A 22630-nucleotide genomic window follows, 5' to 3' on the forward strand; every position below is an offset into this window, starting at 1 on the left:
AGGACATTCACTTTTTAATGCACAGGCACAGAGGGGTCAACTCACCACATCCACTTCCTTTTTCCTTCTCTTTTTCCGTTCCGTTTTTGGCACCTGGTGCAAGAAAGAGATTTAAGTGGATTTAGGGGCAATTCCCCCAGGGAAAGAGGACAGAGGGCTCATATCCAGCAGTGCTTGGAGCCCCACCCTCCAGTGCACCTGCAGCCCCAGGAGAGTCACTATAGAAAAGTCTCGTGTGGATCACCCCAGTTTTGGAATTTTCCTGGACAACTGTCCCCATCTTCAGCTCAGAGCCGAGCGTAGCTGCTGCTCCAGCTCTGTATCCCGCAGCAGTGACTTAAAGCTCTCCTGTAAGAGACCCAAGGAGAACACGATGCCCAGACTGCTTTGAAGAAAACCTGCCTGGGAGGAGCCTGGAGAGGACTCAGAGCAGAAGGGCCAGAAGATGGGATATTTGTACAACAAACACCATCTCCCAGGCCCGGCCTGAGATCCTGTGGGTGTCCTTACAGACGATACAGAGCAGAAAGGGAGGAGATCAAGTCTGTGAAATACTGCAAGCTCTGACTGCTCTGAAAACTGCACCTAAACTTGAGCTCAGCCATTGCCCACGTCCCCTTCTCCTGCAACCCAACCCATGGTGACATGTGTGATCACTTGGGAAGTGGTCAGGAGACCAGGGAAGCTTTATCTCTTTCACTGTCCCTCAAAGGTTGAACTAAACCCCCCAAATTAAAGAAGTACCAGGATCTGCCTTTCCAACCATCCACTGCTGGTTGGAACTTTGCCCTGGAGACAACATCTACACGTTGGCACTGCCAAGGCCCAGCTCAGCCCAGATGTGAACTGGGCTTTGCTGAGCCCAGTGACACATAACCAATGAATCACTCAATGCTGGCTTACACTGTCCAGCTCAGCTTAAGGCAGAGAAGAAAACAGGGGTTCCCACGTGCCTACAGAGAGCACAACCCCATGGAAACAGTTCCCAAATCTTCAAGGGACCTAAGAAAAGTGCTGAGTACCTTCCCCACGGTGTAATCCAGGGGTTTGTACTCCATCATATATTCATCCAGGAAGACTTTGAAGGTATTGACCCAGACTTTAACTGGAGACTCACTCCAGTCCCTCTGCTCAAGCCTCATGGTCTTCTCCAGAATCTGCTCAAATAAGGCGTAGAGGTCCTTGTAGCGGATGCTTTTCCCATCATCCATCTTTTAAGGAAACAGAAGCAAAAAAAAAAAGTTATTTTTATACAGTCCAGATTTTTATGCAGCCTTTAGGATAAGCAGACCAGGAATGGAAGGCTTGGAAACAATCTGTACCACCAGGAAGACCAAGAGCACCCTGTTTTTCCTGGAAGTTCTCACTCGCCATCCAGTCACTTACTGCCAGTGCTGAGGAGTAAAAGCTGAAGATGTTCTGTCGGAATTCCTTCAGTGCTTTCTTGAACACAACATCCACCAGTGTGTCCTTCTTGCTGTCCTCGTTGTCCAGTTCATTCATCTGGGAAAACAAAGGGTGCAAGTTTGTGCACCCACATCCCTTTTGCTGCAGCAGAGCTCCGTGTGAGGTGAAGCAGCACCAACAAGCAGCTGCTCCACCATGGGCAGACAATGCTAATCACGACTACAAGGTGGTTTCTCCTGCATGCAAACCAGAAACTTCTCCCAAGCACCCTTAGATGAATTATTAGCACTGTTACAGCTGCCCCCTGGATAATATGGACTTTCTTGCCTCTGTTTGCTCTTGGAGCTCTGTGCTGGTGTGGACAGGAGTTACCTTTTTCAGGAGGAACTCATCCATGCTCTTCAGGTCGCCGGCGCTGGTTATGATCTGCAGGGAGTCGTTCTGCCACTGCACAGGTTCCAGGGCCACGTTGCTGATCTTGACGCTGCGCTTGCGTTTTACTTTGGGAGAGGGTTCCTTGTTCTCCTTAAATTCCCGCCGGTAGATCCCGGACAGCTCCGGACTCCGCGGGGGGGTCAGGTGGTGCGGACCCAACTCTACAGGTGATAAATGAAAACAGGGAAAGAAAGAGATTGAGGAGCAGATGAAAAATAATTGTGCCACTAAACCAGGGAGATGGGCATCGCAATAAACCTGCGGAGGAGAACAGCCCTGGGTGGTACTCACAGGAAGATTAAATGTCACTTCTCCTTTGGTTATTTCCTCCCTCCAGAGAAGAAACATCTGTCCATGTCCAGATGGTGGGGAGGAGGATTAGTGACATGGAATTCCTCGAGATCCGTTATGGATCCCACCCTCTAACCTACTTGCAATCCCTGAATTGAGACATGAACCAGCATGGCCATTTCCCAATTTCCCAACCCAGTTTCCCTGCTCCTTCCAACACTGGTACCATGTTCTGCCCCCACTTACCTTCTCCAAGCTGCAAGCCAGGAAACATCTCCCTGCCAGGGGCTTCCTGCTCTGCATACAGCTCCAGCAGCTCTGACTGGGTAGCGAGCTTCTCCCGGGGGGTCTTCTTTTCCCCCTGCTTTCCCTTCACCCAGAACCTCATCTTCGCTCGCTGGGGCCTGCAAATAAGTCGTGGAAAGAGGAACTGCCTTAACTAGGAAAATGTCCTTCTACCCAAAACAACCCCAATCTCCTGGACCTTCCTGGTGTTTGAGGAGGAGTTAAATCCATACAACTTCTACCAGGAAAAGCTGGCTACTTGTCCTTAGCAAAGACAAGAAACTTCAGTGTCATGTGTGCAACTGGGTGGTTTGGGATGGGACATCTGGCCCATGTCACTGAAACTTAATTGTGATGTGAGCCTGACACTTCTTTTAATTGGGCACATCCATGGTCCTGGGGGAAAAGGTGGGATGACTAACTCGAGCTGGCTTTGGCAGGTAGAGCTCCAGAGGAGCCTGGATGGTTTGACAAGGTCATGGCAAGCAGGAAGGACACGGGATGGACTTGTCTGCCATCTCCAGCCACGTTTCCTACCTCCCATCTGGAATTAGGCTCTTCTGGGCGGCCGCCAGCTTCCCGATCTCCCCCTGGGACATGGTTTTGTGCAGTTTGGTCTGGCCTTCCCCAGAGGCGAATCGCTGCACCGTCTGTAACGATTCCAAGCATGAAGCCTTTAAAAACAAGACAGTTTTTGGGATGACTTCTTTCCCTAGCAAAAACTAAATATTTCACCTATTACATCTTTATTTCTATTTGCCCACAGGTAAAAACCTACAGTCCTGGTGAGCCAGCTGCCACTAAAGAAATAGTTTGATGAGTCCTAAAAAAACCAGGTGTTTCCCTTGCTCCAACTCTACATCGACGTCCAACCTTCCTTCTCTGTGAGCAATCAGTGATGAAAATCAGTTTGCACCAAGCCATGGGTCGTTATTGCCCAGCCTGCACAACTGCTCCACCATCTTGATTCGAACATCCCAGCTCTCCATTCCAGAAGGGTCATATTAAGCCATGATGAAGTGATTTGTGGTGTTCCCAGCCCCAAAGGAACCTTCAACCAGCTGCATTTGTCTCAGCAGCTGGATTTGTCCCAGTACTTTACAGAAAAAGAAGACCAAAGTCTTTTTGCCAAGGACACGTCAAAATTAACCCTTTAAATTATGAATTTTTTAATATCTAATAGAAAATATCTTCACTTTTGTCACCATTTAAAATGCCCTGGGATCATTTTTTTAAGGGTGGAATGAATTTGCAATAATTCAACCTAACAGGATCTCATGAAGTAGCCCCGAAAAAGTCTCACCATATTTAAAAAAATACATCAATTTTTGTTTTATTTTTCAATTGCAGCTGTGATTTCAGAGCTGGACTCCTGGAGGAGAGACTTGCAGCATGAGGGAAGGAGGAAATCAGGTTGTATGGATGGATTTGGGAGATGATGGTCAAAAATCTCCTGTAGTTTTCCCATCACCTCAATGTTTCAGCTGAACTCACTGTGCTTTAAAGCATTTTTCTTCTATTAAAAATATTTTTAATAGAATTTTATAAAAAATGGGCTGCAGGGGAGTCGCATTTACCATATTTACTCCTCTTAAATGTATTATTTTCCCCCATTGGACTAACCTTTCTGCGAGCCAGGAGATGGCAGCACATAAGGCAAAATAATCACTGGGAAGTCAGAAACTGCCTAAACCAATAAAGGCATTTTTGTTCCTGTCAGTCCTACATTTAGGTGATGATCACACATAAATTGGGGATAGACACTGGGAAAAACACCAACTCAACCCCCATAAAAGTGATCTCCATCCAGCCCAAACTTACTACTTGTTTTAAAAATTATCTATTAAAATATTTACCCCCACAATACAGTTTTGCTCTTGAGTAATTTCAACCTTTTGAATTTCTAGCTTTAGAAAACCAGGACTAAAGTGCATTTTTGGTGTGAGATCCTTCTGGTTGAGGGACTTTGCCAAGGGTCCTTGCTTGGACGGGAAACCTTCTCAGATGTCAAGATGAGCCTCTGTACAAGAAAATCCCCAGCTGGGGAACACCACAAAGCATCAGGAGGGCAAGTGGCAATAACTGGGGGTCTGGAGTTGTCTCCTGGACGAAGAGGGGACCAAATACTTTCCCTCTGAAAGAGCAACCTGTGTTTTGCCCATCTCTGAGGTAACTGTGGCCAAGTGACTCATCCCAGCAGGCACAGAAGAGCTTCCTGAAGCTCAATGATCCCTCTGGATGGCTTAGGACAAGAGATCTTCTTTCCTTGCTGGCTCTTCAGCCATGCTTGGGATCAAGTGGTGACAGATACTTGGACTGATGTTTGTCAATTCATGGCTTCAGTGTGGAGGGTGGAGCAAAGCGAGCGGTTTGTTATCCAGGCCCCTCTCTCTGAGAGCTTCTGCCAAAGGAGGATGTTTTCAGAGGGTATTTCTGGTGTGGTTCCTCTGGCCAAGGCTTTCTATCTATCTGCTGCAGGAAAACTCTCCAGGTTTAGGTGCCAAACACAAGGGGTGTAAATACGTGCTGACCACAGCCAGGAGCTGCTCCTTCCACTCAGACGTGTCTCACCACAAGGCAGGTTAATCATCAGCTATTCACCAGCCAAAAAACTTGAGCAACCTCTGAATTTTGGTCATCGGGAAGCCCCTCAGCCTTAAAGGCACCTTGGAATCCACTGGACCTGCAGCAGCCACCTCATGTACTGGTGCACCTTGGCTTTCAGCTCTGGCTGCAGATGCTCTTGGTGTTTGCTGCTGTGGGATACCCCAGACGTGGGTCAGGAGCATTGGTTTCCAGTGGAACTCTACTCATCACCTGGGACACACAATCAGTGACTTGATGGCCAAGAAAAAAAATGGGCAAAACAGGCAGTTCAGGCCAGTGCAGCTGGTGAGCCATCACATGCTCAGCTTCACGAGGTCGCACGTGATCTCTCTTTCATCCTCCAGCAGCTCTTGGCCACTGAGCAGGATATTAAAGAGGCTTTTTTGGAAAGTTGTAGCTGAGGGCAGGAGCTGTCTGAAGGAGCTATTGATTCCCACAGGAATGGGCCCGCATGAGTTGTCTTCATGTGACCATCACAAGACACAACGGATGTGTCTGCACAGACATCGACCTCCTTGAGTTTGCACCCAACCCAACGTGCCCCAGCGTTGCTGTTATCACAGGCTGCCCCACCACCTGCAACACCTCACTGGGCTCTGCTGATAAATACAGATAAACAGTCCCTAAATTTTGCTACTTGTGATGATCCTGACCCAGAAAAGCCACAAGGCCAAGGGCTGGTCCCAAACCTGCAATACAGAAGACAGATGGAAACACTGGACACGTTGTCAGGACACACAGACGGAGGGGAGCGTGGAGCACACGACTGCACAGGCAGTGTTGGCTACAAAGCAGAACTGAACCACACGACGGGGGAAAGTGCTGCCCACCAGTTAGAGCCAGAGGTGGAGAGCAGTGGAGAAGAGGGACACAGGAGAGACAAGAGAGAGTTGGCACCTACTACTACTCGCATGCGGTGAGAGCTGTTAAACCAGGTGAGCAGAGTCCCAAGGAGCACTTCCGAAGAGTGCACACGAGCCAGGATGCTCCCAAGGATGGAGCTTGCCAAGCGCCAGCACAGCACCTTCTGCATCCCAGTAGGAATGACTCCTACAGCTAAAATTCCCCTTTGTATGTGGGTAGCTCCAGGAGCACAGCACAGTACTCTGGGGACAGCACCACCCCTTGCTGGGCTATGGCACCTGGGGACGTGGTTTGGTGCTGGGTTAATATTTAGACTCAATGATCTCAGAGGTCTTTTCCAACCTAAATGATTCTGTGATTCTATGTAAAAAAATATATTTTACTACATAAAATCCTCCCTTTCCCAATACACAAGCAGGAAGATGTACAAAGATGCAGCCAAGCAATCTCAGTTCATAGACCTGCACTTTTCAGTCATGTTTTGAGTACTCCTGTCTCAAAACTCCTGGAAATATATAAAAAAATCCACAGAATTTGCAAATCTCTGCCCTCCTCCAGCAAGGAAATTATCCTGGGAAAACTTAACCTTTATAATAAAAACTCCTGAAAGAAAAGTCATGAAAAGCCATCCTTGGCCACCTGCCTTTCTTGGAAAAGCAGATTTTAGGATTGCATGGGATGTTTGCCGGAGCAGCTGCAGCAGAGGAACAAGGCAGCTCTACCCAACACTCCCCCCGAGCTCTCACAGCAGGAGATTATTCCTGGTGTTTATCCACACTTCTACGGGAACATCTCCAGCACTTCAGGAAAACAAAACCCTGAGTGGGTTGCAGGCTGTTGGCCTCTTCTACTCCTGAACCTCTCGGTTTGTGATTTTCCAAAAGCAGCTTATGCGGGTTGGGGATTAAGCCTGAGATGCAAATGCTCCACAGCACAGGCTCATGTAGGACCTGCCAAGGGACAACAGTCACTGTGCCTGAAAAAAACACTCAGGTTGTTTGGTTTTGTTTTAAACCCCGTTTCATCCTCACTCTATTTTTATTGCCCACACTCCTTGGTTTTGCTTTCTCTAAGACACTGTGTGTCAGCATCGCTCCAATAACTGAGGACTGAATAATCATTGGATAAAAAATCCAAAGTAAAAGGGGGTTCAGAATTTATGTAATTGTCTTTGTTGTCTGCTGCTTTTTTGGCAATATTTACTTTCATTTGTTCTATAGATGAGTGTAGACCATTTTTAAATCAAAAGGTTCCAAGGGGAACTTTGCTATCGAGGTTAAAGCCCCCAGAAACAGGTAGCTGTGCAATACAAGTTGTAATGCTCCAGAAAACCTATGGAAAATGTGATGGATATCGAATCAAGCCAGAAAACATCCCCAGGGCCAAGTAATAGAGCTGGATAGAGCTCTAAGCACAGCACCCTGGTCTAGTGGAAGGTGTCTTTGCCCACAGCAGGGGGTTGGAATGACATGGGCTTTAAAGTCCCTTCCAACCCATGCTATCCTTTGATTCCATGATTTTGCCTCTGTTTCTGCTGTGTTTACCCATCTACGGCATCCTTGGGAGTGGGAAAAGAAGCAGTGGAGGGATCAGTGCAGCTAAGGTTAGCAAAGAGAGGCTCCCGCAGCTCCACTTGCTCCCTGGGTTTCATCTCCCCCACCACATTGGAGAAATTACCATTTCGGAGTCACTGTACCAGGCCTGCCCCAGCCGGGCCGCAGGCACCGCCTCGGGGTCAGGAGGTTGCTCAGAGGAGAGAAGGAACTCAAAACTGCCATCGTAATCATCTTCCTCCATGTCCCCCTCCCCATCAGCAAAAGTACCTCTAGTCAAGAAATCGGAGCGCGTCCGCGCCATGCGGGCTTTCTTTTTATGGCTCGGTCTGGGAACCTGCTTGACCAGAGGATAAAACAAAACAAAACGAGAAGAAGGGTTTTAAAACAAAAAGGAGATTCTACCCACGTCGCCCTAAGACATCTCTGAGTGGCACCGCGCCCTGCGGAGGGGATGTGATATTACGTCCGGGGGAGAAAAGCGAAGGACCAGGAAAAACAAAAACCAGGACAGGACAGTGGAAATGGACAATCATGGGTGTTACTCAAATGGATGTTAAACCAAACCAAGACAAGACGGCGTTGGACAGTGTTTGCCATCAGCACCACGGGATCCTTTCATCCAGAGCTGCTACAAATTAATCCTCCAGGGTTTTTTATTTTTAAGACAAGGTGAGAAAGCTGCCGTGCCATCATATCCCCCTTCCCTGCCTACGCCCTGTGCTTCAGAGTTCACTTCTTTGAAGCTTTTGAGGGAACACTGGCAGAATAAGTTATTTTTTCCCCTTTTCAATGAAAATAGAAAATAAACAAGTCCCAACTCACCTCTCCTCTGCCAGACCCCGGCATTTTGAACGGTTTCCGTGCTAGCTCCCCCTTGGAAAGGCATTGATGGTTTGCTTCTCTGCTGAGACACAACAGAACAGGGATGTTCCATCTCCTCCCAAAAGCCTTTCCACAAGTGCCCAGCCCAAGCAGTCAAGACCAAATTGCAAGTCTGAGGTCATGGGGTTTTGGAATTGCTTGGAATTCTTCAGGATTTGAGTTAATACCAAAGTACGAGAAGATACAACTTTCTGTCTGTCACCTTTATCCATCAAGGTGGTTATGGGTGACACCTTTGCACTTTGGGATTCTCAAATGTGATGGTTCTGTCGCAGAATAAAAAGTAAAACGCAGGAATTTTTTTTCCTGTTGCTTGTTCTGTGCATGAACCCAGAAAAGAAATTTTAAACAGGAATCTTCTGCCAGAGCATCAGCACAGAAACTGTAAGACCACTACGCTTGGAGGTACCTTGAGTTCCCACCAGTTATTAACTGGGAGTTTTGGCCTTGGAAAGGGTGCAGCAGGATTTGGGGGGGAGGGGAAGCTTTATTTTTTTTGAGCTAAATGGCCAAAACCACCCCAAAATTAGGCAAGGCACCTTAAGCAACACAACAGAGTGGGACCAAATGTTGCTCCAGCCTCCAGTTCCCATGCTGGAGCAGCTCACTGTTAAGCAACACGATGGAGCTGAGCGACTGTTAAGCCCATTACACATGTAATTAACTACATGTGTGAGCCACACATTCCCAAAAGCGTGTTTGCATCCCAAACTCTCTCCAGAGAGTTGCTGGATTTTAATCTGCAATGGTCAGATGGTTCAAATGGCTTTGCTGGATGTGTTAATTATATGGGAAATGAGGAAAACCCCGAAATTTTTTGCCTCATTGAGTTATTTCTACTCTGACCACTCAAAAATCCTAAGAATTTTTTCATCATTTTTTACCTTGAGAAATGAACGCCTCTCACCCTTCATCCAGGGCAAAGGGAAGAGTATTGGGCCTCTTTATTGACTCCCTTCTCCTGCTGATGTCCATAATTATCTTCCCTGGCTTACATAATGCCATAAGAGACTGAGAAATTGTATTTTCAGCTCTTTTCCCCTTTCCTCTAACCTTTCCCTGCCTGTTGCTAGAAGATCAAGAATCACCAAATATCCTGAGTTGGAAAGGACCCACAAGGATCATCGAGTCCAACTCTTAAGTCAGTGGCCCCTACAGGGATCAACCCCCAATCTTGGCATTATTAGCACTGTACTCTAATCAACTGAGCTAAACTCAAACCTGTCTTTGTTTCACTACGAGTTTTGTACAATCTCCAGAAACAAAGTTCTGGACCATTTGTAGAAAAAAAGTCCCTGACAGAAGAAAAAGCCTATTGGGAAAGCCCAGGAGAAAGCCCACTCTCTTTTTACTCACTGGAGGCCGAAGGGATTGTCTTTTGGTGTGAAGAACATGGGGCTTGACTTTGTCTCCTCAGTGGCCTGGTTGGGTAGCCGAGGTTGCCGGAGGCGCTCTGTCCTTGAGAAGTGGCTGCCTGGGTGGTCCTTGGGGTCCAGAGCTGGTTTGGAATGGCTTCGGGGTTCCAGGCCTTCTCTGCGCTCTATGAACATGCTGACAGGCCGGTCTTTGGGGGCACTGTGGGCTGGAGAGCTCCCCCTGGTCCCAACAGTGAGGCCTTTGATGTCCACTGTAGAGGTTGGAGTCATGCTGGGGGCAGGGCCGTGCTCCCCTCTGCTCTGGGGGTGCAGGATGAGGACTGACTGTGGTCGGTTGTCCAGTTTCTTGGTTGGTTTGAGGGAGGGGTCCTTCATTCTGCTCTGCTCAGTCCTCTGCAAAGCCTCCACCTTCCCTTGCTGCTCAAAGGCCTTGCGTTGTCTCTCCAGAATTTCCTTCTGCTGACGGATCTGCTCCATCATCTCCCTCTCATTTTGCAGCTGAAGCTGCTTCTGCCGTTCCTCCTTCTCCACATTCAGCTTTTCTAGTCTCTTGATGACAGAGTCTGGAGAAAGGGCCTGTGTTGCTGTCACTGTCCCACGTTCTTCTCTCTTGGTAGAGGGCTTCTCCTCTTCCTTCTCTCCCAAGGCTTTGCCCTGGCCTGGCTCAGAGTCCTTCCTGACCTCAGAGAACGTAACTGCCCTCTCCTCTCTTTCCACTGCTTTATTCCTCAGGTTATTCTCCATCAGCTTCACCTTCATGTTGTCTTGTGGCGGAACATAGAAAGTAGGGAGGTTGCTGGAAAGGAGGGATTCTCTTGGGTGCGCCTTTAGAACATTCTGGGGGTCACCAGCCCCGTGCTCTTTCACGGGGAGGTTATCAGGCAGCTCCAGGTCTGACGGCATCTGTCTGCAGCCAGGCAAATTGCTGTTCCCATCTGCTGCACAGAAAGCCTTCTCCTGCAGGAGAGCCTGGGGACTGCTGGGCAAGGAGTCCATGGAAAACGACTGCACTTCGTGCTCGTCTAAGACTAAGGAAACAAGTTTATTACTTGGGGTATCTTCACAGCTTAACAGCTCAAAGCTCCCTTGAGAGCTCTCGCTCTCAGGGGTTCCCTGAGGGGAATGAAGTGCCTCAGACACAAGCTCAGTGGACCAGCGTCGCTCTTCTGAGGGCGACAGCCCGCCCGTGGAGCGGACCTTGAGCAGCTCCAAGCTAAACTTTGCCTGTTCCAGCTCGCGCATCCGTCGGCTTTCTCTCTTTGCACGAACCACTTTTTTCTGGTTGAGATCCTCCAGTGACTTGGGTCTCTCTCTCACGACGACCTCCTCTTCAGTGTCCATCCCACTCTGGCTACTGGCTCTCTCGTGCCTTTTGTACAGGGAAGTATCCAGTGGGTCCATGTGGTTCACCTGATTATTCTCCATCAGTGATTTATGTTGCTCTATAGCTCTCACTCGCTCTTCAAACGAGCTGTCCTCCCACTTGGATGGGTCAGAGCCCTTAATTTCCAACACATCATCTGCCTCCAGTCCATCCTCTTCTCTCCCTGACAGGCCGTTCTCCAGCTGCAGCTCTTTTAAGCGCTGCTCTTTCAAAGCTCTAAACCTGTAAGAAAGCAGAAAAACAAGATATTGCACCCCTGTGCCCACTCACGACCCTTCAAGGCACTGCACCACTGGCACCTCATCACCACCACCATCACCACCTCACCACCATCGGCACCTCTAACAACCCTCCTCGCACATATGGTGTGAGACAACGTGAAGGCATGCTCAGTTTTCACCCTTCTCCTCTTCTGCCATCTCTGTACCCAAGGACTGTCCCAACGCACCTGGAAGCTCCCCTCGTGCCCACAGCAGCAGCTCCAGCCTCCATCCCTGGTCTAGCTCCTTCATAAGTTGTCAGAGCCACAAAAGTTTAACCCATTGCACCCCTTTGGCTTCTCCATCTTTGCCATCCTGCCTGGGCTGCCTCTGGAACAACCAGCAGGTACTTGCACTCGGTGCCAAGAGCTCTTTGCAGCTCCCAAATCTTCCACGCTAGGTCAAGGTGCTTCACATTTTGCAGACAGCACCTTCAGAGAGGGAATCATGACCTGTCCTGTGGCCAGGGAGCCAAGGCATGGCTGGAAACCCCGTCCCCTCCAGTATCTCTTGTCCTTGTGAGCCAGCGCAGCAACCAGATCGGTGAGGCAATCTGAGTTAAAAATAGGCTACTTAAACCGGTGCTGCTGCCAAGGGGAAAAAAAAACCCTCATGAGTATTTATGGCCTTGGCTTTGCACTGCCTACGTGCTCCAACCTGAAATAGGTTCTGCTTATTCCAAGGGCAGGATGTGCAGCTAAATAAACTCCTTTGCTAGAAAGCATGGAGGGAAGGGCTGGTGCAGGTTGGGAGAGAGTCACAGGTGCCAGGAGGGGACACCAGCTCTGCAAGTCACCGCAGTGCCCTGATTCACATCAACTCCCTCTCTCCCCAGTGAGCATCACCACAAAACATGCTCCGGCCTAATCGAGGCAATACCTCTGCCGTGCCAAATATCCCCGGCACGCTGCCTGCAAGCAGACGGCTTTGGTCCTGCTGGTTGCGTACGCCCGCCGGGCACAGTGGCCTCGCCAGGCTGCCTGGATGCTGGTGGCAGCGGTGTGCCGGCGCCGGCAGTGCTCCCGCCAGCAGCTCTGGATGAGATGGGCTGCAAACTGCATCTGCAAGAACCGCCGCCGCTCCACGAAGCCACGCCAGTGGGTCTGGAGTATGACAGCAGCTTTGTTGAGGAGCAGAGGGTCGGGGGATGGTTCACCTTGTTTTCGGCTCTGGTAGCTCCGCCAAAATCTCTGCAAAGACAGTGGGTGGTTCCTTGTAATGGGTATTCACGGAATCCCAGAATATACTGAGTTGGAAGGGACCCACAAGGATCATCAAATCCAACTCTTGGCCCTGCACAGGACCATCCCCAACAGTCACACCAGGTGCCCCACAGGATCATCCAAACACTCCTTGAGCTCTGGCAGCCTTGGTGCTGTGCCCACTGCCCTGGGGAGCCTGTTCAGTGCCCAACCACCCTCTGGGGGAAGAACCTTTTCCTGAGATCCAACCTAACCCTGCCCTGACACAACTTCAGGCCATTCCCTCGGGTCCTGTCACTGGTCACCACTGAGATCAGCGTCTGCCCCTCCTCTTCCTCTCCCAAGGAAGTTGTAACTGCAAGTCTCCCCTCAGTCTCCTCCTCTCCAGGCTGAACAGACCAAGTGCCATCAGTGTCCTCACATCGCTTCCCCTCAAGGCCCTTCGCCATCTTCACTGCCCTCCTTTGGACACTCTCCAATAGCTCAATATCTTTCTTATACTGGGGTGCCCAAAACTGCCACAATATTCCAGGTGAGGCCACCCCAGGTCAGAGCAGAGTGGGACAATCCCCTTTCTCACTTGGCCACTGATGCTGGGCCTGATACCCCTCCGGACACAGTTGGCCTTCCTGGCTGCCAGGGCACTGCTGACTCAGATTCAGGGTTGTGTGGGAACCTGCCTTCATGCAAACCTTCCAGCTCTGTCTCCCCCATTCCCAACTTATTGAGGCACTAGGAGTCAAATCCTGATGGGAGGCTCCTTCCTCGGAGAGGGGACCTGGTTTTACCTATCGGCTCCATCTGTAGGATTCAGGGGTTTTAACTTGCCATGGAACCCAGCACCATGACCCACCTGTATGGTGATGGTGGCGCTCCGTAGGCTCAGGAACTGCCTCCTGCAGATGAGGCTGCGGAACCAGCGCTGCAGGAGCGTGATCCGCCGCAGCACCTCCTGGTGCAGCAGGTCCTGCAGAAGCTGCCGCTCCCGCTCCTTCATGAAAACCTGGCCAAAACAAACCCAAAAAACACACTAGCACAGAAAGCTTCCCAGCCCACAAGCCAAGTGATTTAATCCTCCTGGTTGCTGTGTCCTGGACGCCCCAGGGAAAGTTGGGAGTTGATTTTTTGTGAAGCCACTTCTAACAGGTTTCTGCAGTTTCATCGGCAGCCTGTGACTGTCCAAGCTCTGAATCACAGAGTCTCTGTTTTCCTATCACGGGAGCAAAATCATAGAATCCCAGAATCCCTTCCCTGAGCTGGAAGGGACCCACAAGGATCATCCAGTCCAACCCTCAGCCCTGCACAGAACCATCCACAGCAGTCACACCCTGTACCCCAGAAGATCATCCAAATGCTCCTTGAGCTCTGGCAGCCTTGGTGCTGTCCCCACTGCCCTGGGGAGCCTGGTCAGTACCTGACCACCCTCTGGGGGAAGAACCTTTTCCTCATATCCAACCTAAACCTGCCCTGACACAATTTCAGGACATTCGCTCAGGTCCTGTCACTGGTCACCACAGAGAAAGGATGACAACTATTGAATCGAGCTGTGTCTACACACAGACAGAGTTTTTTGAGGTTGCCTCATTACAACCAGTAACACCAAACAATATTATTCCTTATTATTTTATGTTAATAATATCCAAAGTTTCATTTAGGCCATTGGCTTCTGGCAAACAGAGGAAAAATATCTGCAGTAACAGAACCATATGTAAAGATGATAATTTATCACAGAGAAATGCAGGCAAATGTCCTATCTGCATCTCTTAAAGGCTGAGCTGAGGGTGAACATTTACCATTGTTCTTCCAACTTGGTAATTGTCTGGATCGAGTTTTATCTTCCGGAAGAAATCATGGATATTGTGCTTAGATGGGTTGACTCCTTGTGGCAGAAGAACATGGAAATGGTTCACAAAATCCTGAGAAGAAAAAAAAGAAACATCAAGATTTGGTTAGATGGGTCCTGCTGCATCCCTTTCTCCCATAAATAACAGATTTGCTCCACTGGCCACATGAAATGGGATCTCTGGAATGAGCACAAGTACAGAGAATATTTTATAGACTGGAGAACACCAGTTTCATCCATCATTTGTCGTTTGACAGGAAACACATCAAAGCAGGGACCCAGTAACGTTCAACTGGTTTGCAGCGTGGGAGGAGAGGTTTTGAAGGAGCCATGGGGTCATCCTGAGAAAAAATGCTTTGAATCCTCAGCAAGGGCCATTGTGGAAGGGGGTTACCAGCATCTGCAAAGCACCTCTGAGATGCTCCATCAGTTACTGCTGTGATGACTGAAAGAACAGAGGTGATATGAGAGGAGAGCTCCTTCCAAGTAAGATTGGGATCCCTGCTCCTGGCAAAAAAAACTGAGCATTTTTCCTTTCCCAAGCAGCTGCTGTGCAGGACACGACACCCGCCCCAAAGCAGCCACCAGCAGGAAACAAATCGGCACCAGCCAAGCATGAAAGGACTGACATGTGCACAAAACCTGGCAAACACATGGAAAAGAAGAAAACAGGAAGAGCTGGATAACTCCTGAGCAGTTCAGAGGATGCCGATCCCCCTCCCGATGGGACGCAGTCAACACCGACACAACAGGGCAAACGCTGCTCCCAGGGACTCCAGATACAGAAGAGCGCGTGCAAATTAGATACTCCTTTGCAAAAAGGGACCCCACTTTGCAAAATATACTGGTTTTGCTCAAAACTCAGGATGCAGGAGAGATCAGAGCCCTCACTGAGGTCTGGAGCAGCTCGTGGGGACCAGAACGGCCCCATGTGGACATCAGACTGTTACACCCACTGCCCTGCTGGGCTATAAATTAATTACTCCAATAAAAATCAAGCCTGAAACACTCAGGCAACTCTGCTAATGATGCTAAAGATGGTGAAAGCCAAAAGCCCTTTGACTCAACCTGGAAGGAGTATTTGCAGCTGTATCCTGACTGGCGAATGCGGACGGTCTCCAGCATCCCCGTGTACCGCAGCTGCCGGAGCACCAGGCTGTCGTTGAACCGCAGGGGTAGCTGGAAGGGGAAAACCAGGCCAAGGATGAGCAAATATTTCCTTTCCCTGAAGCTTTGAAGTGTGTGGAGGGGTAAACAGGTTCAGCAGATGTAGTACATCTGCATGACACGCACGTTGGGAGGGAGGGAATGCAGGTCCCCAGGAACTGCACTAATCCCACTGGGATTGAATCCTGTTTGCTTCTGAGACTTTCAAACACTAACTGGATAAATAAAGCCATAAAGAAAATTTTTTGGATCCCCTGAATTGAATAAAACCCCTCAAGGGCACAGCTAATGGGTAAGATTTTGAGCAACTAAATAATCTCCAAGGCATAAAGCTTCAGTTTTAAATGCCTGAGTAAAACTCTGAAGGATTAATCCTCAAACCATCCCTACTGTAACCTGCATTTTAAACTGAGGGTCCCTAATCCATGAGACAAATATCTAAAGTCAAATTTGAGAAATATGATGCCTTGTGGAGTCAGTTTGATCAATGAATCTTGTTTTAAAAGGATCTGCTTTTACCCATAGTAACTTTATTTTAAGGAAGTTTTATGGTTCAGACCCAGCACAAGTGGATTTGAGGTTCTGTCAGTCTCTATTATGGGTGGCAGGAGCTTCAAAGTAGTCAAAGTAATTTATTAAAGCCAATACATTTTTCATATAAACTATAATCATATATTTTCATACATGTTTTTTATAATTACAATAAAAGCTGGTGCAGTTTATAGAGAACAACGCCAGGGTGAGAACACCCATTGCTCATGTCTTCTAAATTCAAGTCTATTTGAGGCTTTCTTTTCTTTCCTTTCTAACTCCTGTAAAAATTGGTTCCCAAGCTGGTTTTTAGCAGCTTTCCCAGGACAAGACTTACCTTTTCAGCATTGGATCGAATGCACTTGACAAAATAAGGTTCTGCTTGGCCAAGGGTCTCCATCAGCTTGTTGAGCGATGCCTGTAATGGGGAGGACACAGGGAAAGGGAGAGGACACCCTCATGAATAATGAAAATCCAAATGCTTCAATCATAAACCAACAACAAGTGGAATAAATGATGAGTGAAACAGGTAGATGGGAAATTATTGCCCCCAAAAGGAGTGTTTCAGCCCAAACATCTTGGCTGGTTTTGTCTTTGCTTCTAACAAAGCAGCAGGAGATAAATATAATTCTGGGATGGATTTTGAGATCCCTAGTTCCACTGGAGCCCAAATCTCATCCCCAAAGCCTCTTCCAGCTATGAAACTGAGCTCCCAGACAAGAATTTACACCTGGCACCAACCAACCACTGATGGTTTTTAAACACAAATCAAACTTTCCTTTATCAAAAGTGACTCCAGCATTTATTCCTGATTTTTCTTTGTCAAAACTTCACCTCTGACCTAAAACTGAATTCTTTTAATGACAGTTTGGCAAAGAAAAGATGGGGAATTCACAAAACTTTTTGAACCTGGAACCCCAAATATTTTAGAGGTTGTTTCCAGAGAAGAGCTTCCATGTTGGTGTGTTCCTAGCTGAAGGATCACTGAGGATTAAGGTTTTTCCAGGTTCCCTTTTCCTATTTTCCCTTGTTTCTTGATCACCATTAAAAGTTCTATCCCATAAAAATGAATTCATACTGGCATCACTCCACGTCCAGCTGCTCCAGGGGAATGCTATCCCTCCACCTCGCAAATCTTGGAATTTTTTGGGATGAAGCACAAGCTATTTGGATAAAACCACGTTGAAAACTGGAGTGTGTTGAGTCCAGATGCATTTGGGTATCGCTCATTGCTGAGCTCATCACTGACATGGCACTGGAAATGTGCTCCAAAGTTGATTACTCCTGATTTCAATAGGAGTGGTGTAAGGGATATTCAGTTGTAGATCATAAGCCACGTTAGAAATTTTTCAGTACATGAGTTAAATAAACTGGTGTGATATTAGAAAGCAGTATTTTGCCTCCAAATCTGCTCTCAGGAGGCTTTCCCCCCCCCCCCCCCCCTTCTGCTCATTTCAAAGACATCTTTATAGGAAGCCTTTCATGTTTAGAAAAATTTATCCACATTCAGGATTTGGGAAGGAGCAAGGGCTGGATCCCAGGCACGTGCAGTGCAGCTGCTTTGTATGTATTAACCTCATGCAAATATCCCTGTTGTTCCTGTCCCGGGGAGCAGCGGGAATGCCATGACATGGCAGAGCTCCACTGGCATGCTCCTGATTTTCTTAAAATCTGAAATTATTCTTTTTTAACCATAAAAAAGCCTATTGGGACCTATCAGTGAGCAATGATGCTGCTGCATCCCATTATGCCCACACAAGATGTGGGCATATTCACAGAATCCCAGAATATGCTGAGTTGGAAGGGACCCACAAGGATCATCAAATCCAACTCCTGGCCCTGCACAGGACCATCCCCAACAGTCACACCAGGTGCCCCAGAGGATCATCCAAACACTCCTTGAGCTCTGGCAGCCTTGGTGCTGTGCCCACTGCCCTGGGGAGCCTGTTCAGTGCCCAACCACCCTCTGGGGGAAGAACCTTTTCCTGAGATCCAACCTAACCCTGCCCTGACACAACTTCAGGCCATTCCCTGGGGTCCTGTCCCTGGTCCCCACAGAGTAGAGATCAGTGCCTCCCCCTGTTCTTCCCCTCCCGATGAAGTTGTAACTGCAATGAAGTCCCCCCTCAGTCTCCTCCAGGCTGAACAGACCAAGTGCCCTCAGTTTCCCCTCCAGGCCCTTCCCCATCCTCGTTGCCTCCTTTGGAGGTTCTCTAAGGGCTATAACCCCTTTGCTGAAGAGCCCTGTGAAAGCCTGGCAAGCGGAGCGCTCCCAGCACCAGGAACTGCTGGAATGGGCTGGCGCTGTGGCCACTGGCCCTGCAGGAGGGGGTGTTTCTATTCCCTCAGCAGCCAGAGCTGCCCCACGCACGGCAGATGGTCCAGGTTCCTTCTGCCATCTGGCGCCAGCTCCGGTCATCGGGAATCCACAAAGGACACGTGAGGTCACGGATTAACCTCGTACCCTGTTCCTTTGTCCCTGTGCCTGCAAAACTTTCCAGCCACCCACTCTTTCACCACCTGTATCGGGTCTTTCAGGGGGTGAGGAATTGTTTCATCCCTGTCTTGGGGGCACTACAGGATAACGGGGAGGGCCTACATTTTTAGGTCCCAGTGGTTCAGTTTTCTACCAGGAAAGCCATCCCTGCTCCTGGAGCACCCTCCAAGGCAGCTATTTCCCCTCTAGATTACCCTAAGCATAGGGATAGTCAAAATCCGTGGAGATGGAGCAGCTGTGAGCCCGGTGTGGAGGCATTAGGCACAAAGCAGAGTTTATCCGTGAAAAACCAACCCCCACCTCATGAGAGGAACCATTTGTGTTTCCTGCCCGTGACCCAATTCCATGCACCACAATTTGATTACTCTGTTCTTGATTGGAAAAGCCATCTCGCTGCTTTCTCCCTCCAAATGCTTCTCTCTAACAAGTGTTCAATGAAATCAGTGGTCTTTGATTTGGATGTGTTAGAAAAATATATCTAAAAATATCAGTTGTGACCCCTGAGGCTTTTCAAAGTTTGGTTGGAAGGGTGAACAGGTTTGGGGAAGGGATTTCACTCTAAGACATCCCTGTTTCAACCCCTCCATGAGTATGAATTAAACTCTGCAGAAGTGGATTTTGAGCAGAACACCATCAGACTAGACAAAGTTTAATATATAAATATAAAAACATCCACATAAATAAATAAAAGTATATATATGTATAAATATATAAATACATAAATCAGACATGTCAAACATACTGGGGTCACTTTGACCCAACTGGATAATGCCTCCAAGTCTACTTGAAGTATATAAATATACAAATATATAAATATACAAATATATATATACAGATGTACATTCTGCAAATTATATACATATTTTTATATGTGTGTGTGCATATATTTTCAATTATTTAATCTTATCCATACCTACACATGGATACTTTCTAAAAATGACCCATATCTCCAAGAAAACCCCAAACCAATCAAAATTAGAAGTCAAACCCAGCCCAGACTTGCTCAGAAATAATTTTTTCCCTGAAAAACTGCTTTCTAATATCACCACCTGCTTGTGCATGTGTCTTGGAGCAGTTTCCAAGCCCTGCTGCACATACAGAATAATCACAGAATCATTTAAGTTGGAAAAGACCTTTAAGATCATCGAGTCCAACTGTGAGCCCAGCACTACCAAGCCCTTGGGGGATGATTTTCCCTGCAGCAATTCCCAGGGATGGGTGGCTGGTGCACAGCAAATGCTGGATGGGTCCCTCCTCTGAATTCTCTGCCTGCCTGGAGATAGTTCAGCATGATTTTGACCCTTCTGCTCCTATTAAAATTCTCATTCTGGCTGAGAACAGACTATGATGGATGCAAGTTAAAAAACTGCAAAAACCATTGTTTTGGGATTTTGTGGTTTCTGGGTTCAGTGAAGAAAGCGCCAGAACATGACAGCTTGGAACATGAGGTACCACAGGATGGGGATACACCAACATCTCCACTCTGCAGCTCATCCTGACATTAGATTGGTTAGAGCCTGGTGCTAATAATGCCAAGGCTGTGGTTCAATCCCTGCAGGGGCTATTCACTGCAGAGTTGGACTTGAAGATCCTTGTGGATCTCTTCCAACTCAAAATACTCTGTGATTCTTGTGTCCCATCGTGTTCCACCTCATCATCTCCCACCATACCCACCACCACTCTTATTTCTCTCCATTTACAACCTTTAAATAGCTCCAGGGTGCCTCCCAGCTTCCTAAAGCCATGTCCTCAGTGGAATTCATGGCCTAAACAGTGGGGAGGGTGAGGCAGGACTGTGCCTGCCAGTGTCCTCCTGGGCACCCTGGGGACCCCAAGTAGGAATTTGCTTTAATCCAGCTCTGTATCAAAGGCTTACCTGGAACTGGGCACTGATGCTGGGTGGTTTTTTCTTCTTATGGAGATGGAGGAGAGATTTGGTGATGCGGTCGTGCAGCGTCAGGTTCGTGAGGTGCTTGAGGGACTTCACATCCAGCAGGTGCTGTGGAGAAAGAGAGAATCCATACAAAATCTAGATGTTATTACCCTACTCTCCTATATCTGCCTTACCCTCTGCAGGGTTTCCTTAGGTGAGCACCCTACTTAACCTCAATGGGACACACAAGAGGGACAGAGTCCCTGTGATGGTGGTGAGGCCCTGGCACAGGTTGCCCAGAGAAGCTGTGGCTGCCCCATCCCTGGAAGTGTCCAAGGCCAGGTTGGACAGGACTTGGAGCAATCTGGTCTGGTGGAAGGTTTTCCTTGGCCATGGCAGGGGAGTTGGAACAAGATGAGCTTTAAGGTCCCTTCCAATCCAAATCATTCTATGATTCTATGATTCTCTCAATCCATTAATTGCATCATTGCCTCTTCAGGTCCAACAAGGACACAGAGAGGAGTAAAACCAATGTCTGCTCCTCCTGGTCTCCCATCCTGACCACCCACGCAGCACTACCAAGGACCAGAGTTACTGTTCTGAGTACAACAGATCTTTTGGCATCTCTTAAAATACAATAAATGCAGCCATGATGGAGGGAAAGTGAATATAAGCCAAGTCTGATGTCTGCCAGGTACCAGCCCTCCTGCATCACCTACTGTCTCATTTCAATGTAGAGATTTAATTATTCAATTGCACCAGTACGTATGTGCTCCTTCCCAGGAGGAGGAAAACAGGAGCCAGAGCAGCTCCAAGGAGGATGGAAGTGCTCATACCTCTCATTCCCAGCACAAATCAGGGCTGAAATCATTTGGGTTTATTTAAATTAAAAACCCCTGAACAGGGTTGAGTAGACTAAGGTTTTGGTGTAGACACAGTGGTCTTCATAACCCATCAGCATCTCATCACTGTACCTCCAGCCTTAACCCAGGGACCAGCAAGGGTGAAATGCTGCTTCTCACTCACCTTTGGCAGGTTTGGTTTGGCTTTGATGTTCTTATTCCGCCTGGGGAGACAATAAACGGCTCAGATTAATCCACGTGTGCGGAACAAGCCCTTCCAGATCCCCCCCAGCAGCTGCTGTCTCCAACCTGCACTGAAACTGGGCTGCTCTGCCTGCTGCAGGTGGGTTTGTAACTTTAGAGGCACAGGTTTGAGAAGAAGGTATCCAATTAATGGGAATGGTTCCAATAGGAATGATGCGATGTTGGTAATTTGGGTAGAGCAAGGGAGCGGCACCGTGAAAGGAGTGACCACCCTCCTGCTTCTCATCCCCCACATCAACTCCAGCCACACTGGGATGTTCTCTGCACCTTCCTGTGAGGCTGCAGCGAGAATCAGCACCTCCCCACCTAATTTATAATGGAAACTCTGATATCACGTTAAAAACCGTGAGTGCCTCACATCTCTGGTCTGATCAGCAGGTTTGTTCCTTCGCTCTTCCCTGGGTCTGGCATTACAAATGACTGATAAGAGTTAAATCAGATGTGTCAAACATCCTGAGGTCACTTTGACCCAACTGAGAAAGACCTCCAAGTCTGCTTGAAACCCTGCTAGTTTGATATCCTGGCTATTCACAAGCTCTAACCACCCGTGCTGCTCACTGTGCCCCAGGAATAAAGCCCAGATCCCCTCCTGTACTGACATGAGGATGCCGTGGGCTCTCTCCAGCAGTTTGCTGTTGGTGGCGTTGACGAAGATCCCATCTTTGTCCAGGAAGGCACCAGGGCTGGCAAGCCTGCTGTGCCTCATCCCCATCCGGCCATTCCAGCCGACTGCGTAGGCATCCCTGCAACACCCAACACCATTGGGAAGAGAGAAAAACTCACAGTTGTGTGATATAATAAAAAAGAGATCCTAAAGTAATCCACTGGTAAAAAATGAGCCAGGGCTTTATTCTTTCCACTGTTCACTCATTCCCATGGGATGAGTCCATGGTGCCAGACCCCGTGATTTGGCTGCTTAAGCACCTTTCAAAGATCAAATATTCATAAAAGCATCAAATTATCAGCAGGACAATAAGAGCTTCCAGCTCTCCCAGACAGAAACCTTGAGTCTGCAGATACCTCCAGATACCTTTGGTGGGATGAAGGATACAAGGCCATGACCT

General features: G+C 48.3%; 1 protein-coding gene across 7 annotated transcripts in view; it reads right to left on the minus strand.

The window, feature by feature from the left end:
- MYO9A (myosin IXA) overlaps positions 1-22630 on the minus strand; it is a 168803-nt gene that overhangs the window by 11511 nt on the left and 134662 nt on the right. For 4 of the 7 annotated variants that reach the window (XM_027657759.1, XM_027657762.1, XM_027657758.1 and 1 more), the window contains 17 exons: positions 22166-22309; positions 21487-21526; positions 20464-20586; positions 16428-16508; positions 15461-15571; positions 14343-14465; positions 13403-13552; positions 12227-12537; positions 9684-11309; positions 8268-8349; positions 7567-7779; positions 2956-3068; positions 2380-2537; positions 1780-2003; positions 1387-1503; positions 1023-1211; positions 46-93 (listed from right to left, as the gene is read on the minus strand). In XM_027657759.1, coding sequence (XP_027513560.1) covers positions 46-93; positions 1023-1211; positions 1387-1503; positions 1780-2003; positions 2380-2537; positions 2956-3068; positions 7567-7779; positions 8268-8349; positions 9684-11309; positions 12227-12537; positions 13403-13552; positions 14343-14465; positions 15461-15571; positions 16428-16508; positions 20464-20586; positions 21487-21526; positions 22166-22309 — 3853 coding nt within the window. The remainder of the gene's footprint in view (positions 1-45; positions 94-1022; positions 1212-1386; positions 1504-1779; positions 2004-2379; positions 2538-2955; positions 3069-7566; positions 7780-8267; positions 8350-9683; positions 11310-12226; positions 12538-13402; positions 13553-14342; positions 14466-15460; positions 15572-16427; positions 16509-20463; positions 20587-21486; positions 21527-22165; positions 22310-22630) is intronic. The other 3 variants (XM_027657760.1, XM_027657765.1, XM_027657764.1) reach the window with 3 other exon arrangements.

Source organism: Corapipo altera, unplaced genomic scaffold, assembly GCF_003945725.1.
Source record: "Corapipo altera isolate COAL_440 unplaced genomic scaffold, ASM394572v1 308, whole genome shotgun sequence".
Lineage (NCBI taxonomy): Eukaryota > Metazoa > Chordata > Aves > Passeriformes > Pipridae > Corapipo > Corapipo altera.